The 13,100-nt window shown below is 48.9% G+C and overlaps 2 protein-coding genes across 2 annotated transcripts; one reads left to right on the forward strand and one right to left on the reverse strand.

Moving 5' to 3' along the window:
* Nucleotides 1–363: 363 nt before the first annotated feature.
* Nucleotides 364–1,287, reverse strand: LOC306742576 (olfactory receptor 52E4-like; the record flags this gene model as incomplete). The annotated part of the gene is made up of 1 exon (XM_079224967.1): nt 364–1,287. The coding sequence occupies one exon, from the start codon at nt 1,285–1,287 to the stop codon at nt 364–366; it is 924 nt and encodes a 307-aa protein (XP_079081093.1).
* Nucleotides 1,288–8,977: 7,690 nt separating this feature from the next.
* Nucleotides 8,978–9,904, forward strand: or60a1 (odorant receptor, family 60, subfamily A, member 1; the record flags this gene model as incomplete). The annotated part of the gene is made up of 1 exon (XM_079224968.1): nt 8,978–9,904. The coding sequence occupies one exon, from the start codon at nt 8,978–8,980 to the stop codon at nt 9,902–9,904; it is 927 nt and encodes a 308-aa protein (XP_079081094.1).
* Nucleotides 9,905–13,100: the final 3,196 nt, after the last annotated feature.

A 13,100-nucleotide genomic window follows, 5' to 3' on the forward strand; every position in this document is an offset into this window, starting at 1 on the left:
AAATAAAACACACATAGCAAACTTCAACCTTTTACATAGCAGAACCCCCAAACACCCTGTATTTACTCTGAAACAATGTTAAAACGTTCTATGTCAAAGTAACAGTAGGCAGGTGCCAGACAGATCACGTGTCCTGCAGTGAAAGACCAGAGCTCTACGTTGATAAGATATTCACATAAAATTGCAGATTGTCCAATAATTAACATAAACACGTATAGTATATACAACAAAATAGGTAACAGTGACATTTAATAAATACAAAGACATTGTTGTTGGAACTTCTATTGCCAAAATGTCAATCTTCCTTCGGTTCTTTTTTGTTTTAAATACGTTGAGGCATTATCAGTTTTTAAAGTCAGGAGCTCACAAAGAACCCAAAACAAGACTTATACACATGATACGAATTTTGGTTAAATTCAGTCCATACAATACGGGATTGAAGAGCGGTGGACATGTCAGCCAGTATAACGATAACGAGATGCGCACTATAATAGGCACATTTTTCATATCAAATCTGCTTTGTATTATTTCAAAGAAACACCCAAATGAAAAATTCAACAGGGAAGCGAGGTGAGGTGTGCAGGTACTGACAGCTTTCTGTCTGGTCTGTTTAGAACCAGAGAAACAAACTCGAAGAATCCTCAAGTACGAGTAAACTATCAAAATAAAAACACAAATGATTGTAGTTGTGTAAGTCAGTCCATAGACGTTATTAACTGTCGTGTCATAACAGGCCAGTTTGACAACATAATAGTTATTACAATAAACTTTGTTAATGATGTTCCCACACAGCTGTAAAGAGGCAGTTAATGATAACAAAACAGGAATTGCAATGAAAGGGTATAACCATGTTAGAGCAATGAGTAAGGCTGTCTTTTTCTGGGTCATAAGTGTGTTATATTGTAGAGGATAACAGATAGCAAGATATCTGTCATAAGACATAACGGCTAAGTTAGTAAATTCTATAGAGGCATATATGTACACAAAGAATATCTGCAGGAAACAAAGTGGAGCAGAAACCGTGTGAATGTCAGAGAGGATCTGAACCAGAAGGAATGGAAACAACCATGTACTACCAAACAGTTCATTCACAAACAGGCTGCAGAGAAACAGGTACATAGGTTCATGTAAGCTTCTGTTCATGCAGATAACCACAATGAGCAACACGTTGGAACCAACAATTACAACGTATAAAGACATAATAATCATGAACCATAAGTATTTAAACAGCCCAACATCAAAGTAGGGTGACAGTATGAAGTATGCATACTTTGTAGAGTTCATCATGATCCTCCTTTTGGTTCACAGAATAATTACACCTTGCACAAGACATACCATTTGTAATGACTATTTAAACTTTGTTAAATGTGTAATGACACTTGTTTTGAACCATCTGCAACATTAACACAAAACGGTATTCATTCTACGTTACAGAAATAAATAAACTCAAAACCATCATTCTATCATTGAAAATCAATATAAAGCTCAGGTTAGAAATTACAGATCATAGTTCATGACTGTGTGAGTTCACCTGCTGCTCTGCTTGTCACGCCGGAGCACTAATGAAAGAACCCAAATGCACGACCCGAGGCAGAGAGTAAAGTTCACAAGAATTCCTTTATTGATAAAGGTAATATTGCAACAGGATAGAGTCTCTGGAGAAGGACCGCCGAAGGTTCTCCCGATGTAACTGGGGAGGGACTGAGGCCGGTCGGCAAGGCTCTGACCCGCTGTGGTGAGAGCATCTGTCTCACTCAGGGGAGAGTAGAATCGCCAACGTAAACAGTCCAGGGTCATTCACAGGAAGGCAGTCAAACTCGACAGAGGTACAGGCAGGGATCGGGCTTACTCGGAAACGAAGGGACGTCGGAATCAGAACAGGATATCAGGCAGGAAAAACGCTGGTAAGTTGACTCACAGGTGAAGAAAAACAAACTGGCAACGAGACAAGTGAAGCACAGAGTATATATACACACTGGGAGGGGAGTTAACGAGACACAGGTGAAACACATCAGGGCAGGGAGAGGTAATCACACATGAGCAAGTAAAGACAGCAGACATGACACAGGAGGATGATTTCAAAGTAAAACAGGAAGTGACAAGACAACAAAATAAAAGCACTACCGTCTAGTGACGGTTGTGACAATACCCCTCCCCTTACGGCCGGCACCTGACGGCCCAGGACCATCAGGATGGGACTGGTTGAATTCGTGGATGAGGGAAGGGTCAAGGATGTGCGAGGCGGGCACCCAGGAACGTTCCTCAGGTCCATAACCTTCCCAGTCCACCAGGTATTGAAACCCGCGGCCACGTCGGTGAGAGGACAGGAGCTTGCGGACGGTATAAACAGGACCCCCATCCACAAGTCGGGGGGGAGGCGGGGGCTGGGCAGTGGGCACCAGCGAGCTCTCCTTAGCGGGTTTGATCTGGCTGACGTGGAAAGCTGGGTGCACGCTCATGGTCCTGGGGAGTTTCAGACGCACAGTGACAGGATTAATGATTTTAGAGATGTATGCCAGTTTTCTGCTCTCCATATGTAGGGGAAGGTTGCGGGTGGACAGCCAGACACGTTGGCCGTTCTGGTACTCTGGAGCAGGAGTGCGGCGGCGATCAGCGGCCTTCTTGTAATGCTCCGAACTGATGAGAAGGGAGCGCCTGGCCCGACTCCAGGTGCGTTTGCACCGCTGAATAAGGGCTAGAGCAGAGGGGACAGCAACCTCCTTTTCCAAGGACGGGAAGGCGGGGGGCTGGTACCCGAACACCACATGAAACGGGGATAAACCAGAAGATGAGCAGGGTAAAGAATTGTGTGCATACTCCACCCACACTAGCTGCTGACTCCAGGCGGCGGGGTTCTGGGTGACCAGACAGCGTAGTGTGGTCTCCATCTCCTGGTTGAGGCGTTCAGTCTGTCCATTGGACTGCGGATGGAAGCCGGAGGACAGGGAGACGGAGGCACCGATGAGGGAGCAGAAGGCCTTCCAGAATAGAGCAGTGAACTGGGGACCTCGATCAGAAACCACATCAACAGGGAAACCATGAATGCGGAAAACATTAGACAGGAGTGCCTCAGCAGTCTCCTTAGCAGATGGAAGCTTAGGCAAAGCAATGAAGTGAACCATTTTGGAGAACCTGTCTACCACCGTTAAGACGGTGGTGTTACCTGCAGAGGGAGGCAGTCCAGTGAGATGTGTGACCAGGGTCTCAGGGGGACAGGCAGAGGGTGAAGCTGACCCACAGGAGGCTTGTGGGACACTTTGCAGGAGGCACAAACTGGACAGGCCGCAATGAACTCGGTGATGTCTTTCTCCATGGCGGGCCACCAGAAACGCTGTTGGGACATAAATAAGGTCCGTCGGACCCCGGGGTGACATGCCAATCGTGAAGCGTGGGCCCACTGGATGACTTGAGAGCGGAGGTGAGGTGGAACAAACAACCGATTGGGAGGGACGCCGTCCGGCGGTTGACAGGTCTGAAGAGCCTGGATGACCTGTTCCTCCACCCTCCACTTGAAAGCCCCAACCACACAGGCTGCAGGCAGGATAGGTTCAGGCACGGCAACAGGACCCTCTGAGGACGGAACTCGGGACAGAGCATCAGGCTTGCCATTCTTCGACCCTGGTCTATAGGAGAGAGCAAAGTCAAAACGGGTAAAGAACAGGGCCCACCTTGCCTGCCGGGAATTCAGCCTCTTTGCGGTCCGAAGATACTCCAGATTCTTGTTGTCGGTCCAGACAAGAAAAGGTAGCTCCGCCCCCTCCAGCCAGTGACGCCATTCCTCCAGAGCCACCTTGATGGCCAACAACTCCCGGTTCCCGATGTCGTAATTTTGTTCCGCCGCAGAAAGTTTCCTCGATAGGAAAGCGCAGGGGTGCAGCTTATCGTCGGTAGAGGACCGTTGGGACAGAATGGCCCCAACACCGACATCCGAGGCGTCCACCTCAACTATGAACTGGAGCGTAGGATCAGGAACAGAGAGAATGGGAGCGGTGGTGAAGGACACTTTAAGGCGTTGGAAGGCCCCTTCAGCCTTATCACACCACCTGAAGGGGAACTTAGGAGAGGTTATGCAGGGGTGAAGCGACAGCACTGAAGTTACGGATGAACTTGCGGTAGAAATTGGCGAACCCTAAAAACCGCTGCACCTCCTTGCGGGAGTTAGGGGTAGGCCAACTTCTGACGGCACTGACCTTGTCGGGGTCCATCTGAATGTTGTCCACCGAAATGATGAAGCCCAGGAAGGAAACCGAAGGCTGGTGAAACTCACATTTCTCTGCTTTGACAAACAGCTGATTCTCCAGGAGGCGCTGAAGTACCTGACGGACATGCTGAATGTGGGAGGACTCATCAGGAGAAAAGATGAGGATATCGTCCAGATACACAAAAACAAAACTGTTCAGCATGTCACGTAACACATCGTTGACGAGAGCCTGAAACACAGCAGGGGCATTGGTTAATCCAAACGGCATTACTAAGTACTCGTAATGTCCACGGGGGGTGTTGAAGGCAGTCTTCCACTCATCTCCCTCCCTGATCCTCACGAGATGATATGCGTTGCGGAGATCCAGCTTGGAGAAAACCTTGGCACCATGAATCAGCTCGAAGGCAGAGGACATGAGAGGAAGAGGGTACCTATTGCGGACCGTGATGTCGTTGAGACCCCTGTAGTCGATGCAAGGGCGTAGGGATTTATCTTTCTTTTCTACAAAGAAAAATCCAGCGCCAGCAGGAGAGGAGGACGGGCGGATGAGACCGGCAGCCAGGGATTCCTCCACATAGCTCCTCATGGCAGCAGTTTCTGGAACAGACAGTGAAAATAGTCTCCCCCGGGGAGGATGGGTGCCGGGACGGAGCTCAATCGCACAGTCATATTGTTTATGAGGAGGAAGTGCAGAGGCACGGGCTTTGTTAAAAACTTGCTTTAGGTCGTGATAACAAAGAGGTACTTTGTCCAGTGCGGGGAAGGTGTCCAGAGAGCCGGATAGCTGGGAGGTGCAGACCGGAGCTAGGCAGAGATCAGGAGGTCCTGGAGCCGAAATGGGTGCCACCCTGGCCCCACAGGAACGTGCACATCGGGGACCCCAGGCGAGGATTCTCCCAGTACTCCAGTCCACATGCGGGTTGTGCAGCTTCAGCCATGGGAAACCTAGGAGCAGGGGATGCGAGGGTGAGTAAAACAGGTGAAAAGATAGTGTTTCAGTGTGCTTGTCCGGGAACAGGAGGGTGACCGGTTGGGACCGGTGAGTGACCCTGCAAATGAGGCGGCCATCCAAGGCACGAGCCTCCAGGGGGCGTTGAAGACGGAAGGCCGAGTCTCTTGGCGAGAGCATAGTCCATGAGATCCGCATCGGAACCCACCAGAACCGGTTGCTGGAGCGAGGCAGAGGAAGAGCGAAGAAGAACCAGGGGTTGTAGGCGAGCGGGATTGGACAGGGTCAGGGTGCGGCTCACCAGTGCCCTCTCCTTCACTGGTGAGCCCTGGCTTTTACTGGGCAGGAGGAGATGATATGTCCCTGCTGACCACAGTAGAGGCAGAGACCCTCCGTCATGCGCCACCGGCGTTCTTCCGGGGTGAGTTTGGTGCGACCAATCTGCATGGGTTCCTCTCCCTCCGTGGCTCAGGCATCGACATGGTGAGTAACAGCTCTGGGGAACTCCACAGGTGGTGCAGAAAAGCGAACAGCTGAGTCTTCAGGATTCCACTGCGCCATCTGGTCGGAGATCCTGATGGCAGAGGCAATGGCTCCATCCAGCGACTGCTGCTCCTCCCGTAGGGCGATCTCCCTGCCGATGGACCGATTGAGTCCGCTCTGGAAGGCGGTAAGTAGAGCCAGGTCATTCCAGCCGGAGTCCACAGCTAGGGAGCGGAACTCGCTGGCAAATTCCCTTCTTCCCCTGCCAGAGCTTAAGCAATCGTTGACCCGCCTGTTGTCCCCGGATGGGATGGTCATAAATCCTCCTTAATTCTGTGGCAAACAGTTCAAAAGAGAGGACCGGCGGAGCTTGCTGCTCATATAGGGCATTAAAGTAACTTAAAGGAGGACCATCCAACAGGTTAGCTATGTAAGCTATCTTGGCTGACTCCTCACGGAACCGGGAAGGCTGGGCCAGAAACACCAGACGTACCTGGGTAATGAAATTTCGGCAAGTGTCTGGGTTACCGCTGTACTTGGTGGGTGAGGAGATGTGAGGCTCGGAGGTGGATCCACCCGGCAGCGCCGGGGAAGCAGCAACAGGCGGGGGAGCTGGCGGGGGAGCTGGCGGGGGAGCTGGCGGAGAAGCGCCGCGACTTAGCTCAGCGAGCTGTGTCGAAATCTGGGCCACGTTGTCGATGAGATTTCAACACGTGTTCGTGGCTGCCCAAACGCTGAGCCTGGCCGGAGATCTCCTCCTTCATGCGGTCGAGGTCGGCTGGGTTCATGACGAGGCCAGTTCGTCCTGTCACGCCGGCGCACTAATGAAAGACCCCAAATGCACGACCCGAGGCAGAGAGTAAAGTTCACAAGAATTCCTTTATTGATAAAGGTAATATTGCAACAGGATAGAGTCTCTGGAGAAGGACCGCCGAAGGTTCTCCCGATGTAACTGGGGAGGGACTGAGGCCGGTCGGCAAGGCTCTGACCCGCTGTGGTGAGAGCAGCTGTCTCACTCAGGGGAGAGTAGAATCGCCAACGTAAACAGTCCAGGGTCATTCACAGGAAGCCAGTCAAACTCGGCAGAGGTACAGGCAGGGATCGGGCTTACTCGGAAACGAAGGGACGTCGGAATCAGAACAGGATATCAGGCAGGAAAAACGCTGGTAAGTTGACTCACAGGTGAAGAAAAACGAACTGGCAACGAGACAAGTGAAGCACAGAGTATATATACACACTGGGAGGGGAGTTAACGAGACACAGGTGAAACACATCAGGGCAGGGAGAGGTAATCACACATGAGGAAGTAAAGACAGCAGACATGACACAGGAGGATGATTTCAAAGTAAAACAGGAAGTGACAAGACAACAAAATAAAAGCACTACCGTCTAGTGACGGTTGTGACACTGCTGAAGTCATTGAGTCCCTCCTAACTGATCTGAAAGACTGCTTCTGTTTCTTTTTCTACTTCTCTAGATAGGAGAAACCCACAGCAGCAGACTGACGTCATTATCACAGAACACTCAGATTATTACTGATCTGTGATTATCAGGGAAACATGTCAAGGATGAATACCTCAAATCTCAACAAATAAAATACAATATAACCAAAAAAATAAAGGCCTTAAATGTGGATGTTACTTCAAGGCCCCTTTACAAGGCGTGACCTGATGACCCCTATATGTATAATGCTTTCATTGGAATCGCCAGTATTACCCCAGAAATGACAATTTAACAAATAACTACAAACCAATTGAAATGCAGTCGACCGGGATCCTTTGAGTCCTCTGATGGGTATGGCAGACTGGTACCTGAAGTACTTTATTAAACATGTTGGATTATGACCAGATAACCATCTATAAAGCTGAGCCCAGCCACCCCACAGAGGAAAGTAATCTCCTTACACTATCTCCAAGGCTGAGCCGTGACCATAGCTAAGACCGACCAGTAAATCCCTCTTCACCAAGACGGTCTGGTACAGCGCCTGTTTTACTGCTGCAACCTGTCGATCTCCCGCTCCACCTTTCCCTCACTCGTGAACAAGACCCCGAGATACTTGAACTCCTTCGCTTGGGGTAGGCATTTTGTCCCCACCTGGAGGGAGCAATCCACCGGTTTCCGGCAGAGCACCATGGCCTCAGATTTGGAGGCGCTAACTCTCATCCCTGCCGCTTCACACTCGGCTGCAAAACGCCCCAGTGAATGCTGGAGGTCACAGTCTGAGGAGGCAAACAGGACCACATCATCCGCAAACAGCAGAGAGGCGATCCCGAGACTCCCGAACCGGATCCTCTCCGCCCCCTGGCTGCGCCTAGATATCCTGTCCATGAAAGTCACGAACAGGACCGGTGATAAAGGGCAGCCCTGGCGGAGGCCAACACCCACCGGGAACGTGTCTGACTTACTACCGAGGATACGAACACAGCTCCTACTGCAGGCGTACAAAGACCGGATAGCCCGTGCCAACGGGTCCGGCACCCCATACTCCCGCAGCACCCCCCACAAAAACCCCCGAGGGACCCGGTCGAAAGCCTTCTCCAAGTCCACAAAGCACATGTAGACTGGTTGGGCAAACTCCCAGGACCCCTCCAGTAGTCTTGCAAGGGTAAAGAGCTGGTCCACTGTTCCACGACCGGGACGGAATCCACACTGTTCATCTTGAATCTGAGGTTCGACAAGCGGTCGGAGCCTCCTTTCCAGCACCCTGGCATAAGCTTTTCCCGGGAGGCTGAGCAGTGTGATCCCTGATAGTTCAGCACACTCTCCGGTCCCCCTTCTTGAAGATGGGAACCACCACCCCGGTCTGCCAGTCCATGGGCACTGTACTCGACCCCCATGCGACAAGTTTGAGTATGATGAGGAGAATTATTGAGACAGATCTTAAGTATCAAGCACAACCTTTTATGATTGAAGAGTAGTATAATACTCTGTTGTATTTTATGTAACTAAGCAATAAATCTACTTCCTGTTTACCCGGCATGCCCAGTGTACCTGGATAGTCATATGATAGCCGTTTTCAGAGGTGTTAGTGTGGACAGAGATGGACAGATATCCCTAAATGTGTATGACGTGACAAAGCCCTGGCGGACATGAAACTAGAATTAACGTTTCATCAGCTAAGAGCTGAGTTGCCTTCAGGACCCCAGAGGAAAAATCCACAGACAGATAGCAGAGCTTTAACAACAGCCAGGAGGAGGAAGAGAAGGAGGAGGAAGAAGAAGAAGAAGAGGAGGAGGAGGAAGGGGAAGGGGAGGAGGAGGAGGAAGAAGCATCAGGCTGATATCAAACCCAAAGCATGCTGAGACATGAACCCACATCCAGCTGGGAGCGGGGGGTGTTCCAGTATGAACAGCTCTTCGGCCTCCATCAGCTTCACCGCCTACGGCTCTCTCCACCGGTACAAAGCCGCTCTGCTGGTCTGTATATCCGTCCTCTACGTGTCCTGTCTGTGTGTGAACCTCCTCCTGGTCCTGGTTATTTGGCTGGACTCCGGCCTCCACCGGCCGATGTACGTGCTGCTGGTGCATCTGTGTCTGAGCGGCGTGGCGGGCAGCTCCTCCGTGTGTCCGCACGTCATCCGGCACCTGCTGGCCGACAGACCCCAGAGCTCCCTCGCCGGGTGTCTGACTCAGGTGTTCTTCATCAACGTGTACAGCGGCTGTATGTTCTGCATCTTGGCGTTGATGGCCTACGACCGCTACGTCTCCATCTGCAAACCTCTGCTGTACCGCTCCATCATGACGCCGGCTTGGGTCCGGCTGCTGCTGCTGCTGGTGTACCTGAGCCTGGGCTCCTCCTCGGCCGTGCAGGTGGTCCTGATCTCCAGACTGCGGCTCTGCAGACATACGGTGGACAAGCTGACGTGCGACAGCCTGGCGGTGGCACAGCTCTCCTGCGAGAGCTCTCCCGTGGTCAGTGTGTTCGGGCTGTGCACCGCCGTCTGGATGGTGCTGTGCCCCTGTGTGCTGGTCCTGGGCTCGTACCTCCACATCCTGCTGGTGCTCCTCAGGAGCTCCAGGGCGTCGCAGGTGAGAGGCCTGCAGACCTGCACCCCTCACCTGGTGACCTTCATCAACTTCTCCTCGGCCTCTTTCTTTGGGGTCATTTACAACCGGCTGAGCGACCGCGTTCCTGAAGCCGGGCTCGTTCTCACGTATGTGAACTTCTTCATCGTCCCTCCGCTGCTCCATCCCATAATTTATGGTATTAAAATGCAGGAGATTCGGCAAAGTGTGAAAAAAATGATGAAAAGGAAAATTATTCAAATGTGAATTTCTTTGGTTTTCACTGTTCTTACTTTCTGTGACGCTCACTGATGATGATGAAGATGAAGGTTTTGTGTGTATTAATGCTGTTATTATCGATATTGTTCTCTTCTATCCGCTGCTGCTGTATTGGTCTATTATTACGTATTATTAATGTGACTGCTGCTGTGACTGCTCTCGATATATGAATATCTAAAAATAACGTTGTTCTGTTGTTTATTCTGGTCACATGACGTCTATTGATCCTTTATTCTGGTCACATGATGTCTATTGATCCTTTATTCTGGTCACATGACGTCTATTGATCCTTTATTCTGGTCACATGATGTCTATTGATCGTCCTCCATGTGATGATCTACGAACAGAGGATGTTGTTCAGATTCTTTGTGTTTTCTTTATTGTTCTGTTTCATGACCCACTGAATGTTCACGATGATGATGATGATGATGATGATGATGATGATGATGATGGAGAGAATTCATGTCTGTCAGAAAGAAAATCTTAAATGCAAAATGTAAAGTGATTTATTGAGTTTCTTCTTGATATCAAACTGGAAATTAAAGCAAAACAGTCAGAAAGCAGCGAATGAAACAACCTTTGTTATACATAACATATTATATATATATACTATATATTTATAGTATATATAATAACAACCTTTCTGCTTTTAGAATTCCAGTCAATGAAGAAGAATTAAAAGAAGGAAATGTGACTTTCAGTAGTTTGAGGGGTTAAAAACTAAAATACAGAATATTTCATTAAAAGCATTTTTTTTGTAAAATGCTTTTATTATGTATTGTTTATTCATAAAATATCAATGTAAATTATTATTGTAATGAAGAAACATTTGTAAAGTGCAGTTTGTGTGACTCTTCTAAACTTCTAAACCGTTCAATATTGCTTTTAGTTTCCTTCTCTTTCTTTTGGAACAAAGAACACATGAACATATGGCCACATTATGACACCACATTATCGGTCATTTGATATCCATGCACGCTTGTAAAGTTATTATATATATATATATATATATATATATATATATATATATATATATATATATATATATATATATATACACATATTATTATTATATTGGTGGGTCGGGGTTGTAGGACAGGATTTCAGTTGTAGATGTTGTATTTTTAGGCCCTTCAGGCCTGAAAGGTGATCAGTAGGTTCTTCCGTAACAGATCATTAGTTTATTGTCCCATGATTCCTGAGGAGGTAATTACCCCCCCCCCCCCCCCCTTGTTTTCCTTCAACCACTAACCCACTCCACCCCCACCCCTGAGATGAGGAACCAAGGCAGTGCACATGGGGAAGAAAGAAAAAATACTCATTCAATAATGAAATAAACAGAAGAAGGGAACAACAAAAACAACAAAACAAAGACTGCACAGTCTACCCATGACTCCCAACACAGGAGTCCCATGGCAACTCTAGCACTAGACCAGCAGCATTCAGATCCAATGAGGGTGTACAGGCAGGGCCAGACGTATTTGGACTGTGACACACAGGGTTCTTATGGTCATGGAAAACCTGCAAAAGTCATGTAGTTTTAAAATGGTTATTTCCAGGCCTGGAAAAGTCCTTGAAAAAAATAAAATCCCCAAAGTTTAGTAAAAGTCATGTAAATGTGTTCATGTGTTCATGTGTTCATTTACGCTGAGTTTGAAATTTAAAAGATTTTTAAAAGAAAATTTTAAAAGAAAGACTCAAAATATAAGCAGGCATACATACAGGCATCTATATAAATGTTTATTCTTTTAATCAAAATATTGTCTCATTCATTTGTGTCATTTAAGGTTTACTGTATGCTTTGTATTCTCATTGTTAGTTTAAATACTACATTTACTCACTTCTTACTGTTTACACCCAAACTTCACTAAATGTTTGTCATGGACATTTGGTTAAAAGTCATGAAACCCACTGGTCAGAATGTGAATGAACCCTGGACACAATTTTGCCTATTTCCACAACTGCAGTTGACTTTAAATAAAGCATCAATATGTGTAGACATTCAGCTTTATTTCAATGGATAGAACAACAATTTGATACACTGTTGTTGTCATGGCCACTGTAGCTCCTACAACTAGTGCCTGGACCTCTACAGCTAGTCCCTGTACCTCTGTAGCTAGTCCATGTACCTCTGTAGCTAGTCTCCAGGCCTCTACAGCTAGTCCCTAGACCTCTGTAGCTAGTCTCCAGTCCTCTACAGCTAGTCCCTGTACCTCTGTAGCTAGTCTCCAGTCCTCTGTAACTAGTCCCTGTACCTCTGTAGCTAGTCTCCAGTCCTCTGTAGCTAGTCCCTGTACCTCTGTAGCTAGTCCCTGTACCTCTGTAGCTAGTCCCTGGACCTCTGTAGCTAGTCCCTGGACCTCTGCAGCTAGTCCCTGGACCTCTGTAGCTAGTCCCTGGACCTCTACAGCTAGTCCCTGGACCTCTGCAGCTAGTCCCTGGACCTCTGTAGCTAGTCCCTGGACCTCTGTAGCTAGTCCCTGGACCTCTGTAGCTAGTCCCTGGACCTCTACAGCTAGTCCCTGGACCTCTGTAGCTAGTCCCTGGACCTCTACAGCTAGTCCCTGGACCTCTAAAGCTAGTCCCTGGACCTCTACAGCTAGTCCCTGGACCTCTGTAGCTAGTCCCTGGACCTCTACAGCTAGTCCCTGGACCTCTACAGCTAGTCCCTGGACCTCTGTAGCTAGTCCCTGGACCTCTACAGCTAGTCCCTGGACCTCTGTAGCTAGTCCCTGGACCTCTGCAGCTAGTCCCTGGACCTCTGTAGCTAGCCCCTGGACCTCTACAGCTAGTCCCTGGACCTCTGCAGCTAGTCCCTGGACCTCTGTAGCTAGTCCCTGGACCTCTGTAGCTAGTCCCTGGACCTCTACAGCTAGTCCCTGGACCTCTGCAGCTAGTCCCTGGACCTCTGTAGCTAGTCCCTGGACCTCTACAGCTAGTCACTGGACCTCTGTAGCTAGTCCCTGGACCTCTTTAGCTAGTCCCTGGACCTCTGTAGCTAGTCCCTGGACCTCTGTAGCTAGTCCCTGGACCTCTACAGCTAGTCCCTGGACCTCTACAGCTAGTCCCTGGACCTCTACAGCTAGTCTCCAGTCCTCTACAGCTAGTCCTTGTACCTCTGTAGCTAGTCCCTGGACCTCTACAGCTAGTCCCTGTACCTCTACAGCTAGTCCCTGTACCTCTG

Source organism: Taurulus bubalis (assembly GCF_910589615.1).
Source record: "Taurulus bubalis genome assembly, chromosome: 10".
Taxonomy (NCBI): Eukaryota; Metazoa; Chordata; class Actinopteri; order Perciformes; family Cottidae; genus Taurulus; species Taurulus bubalis.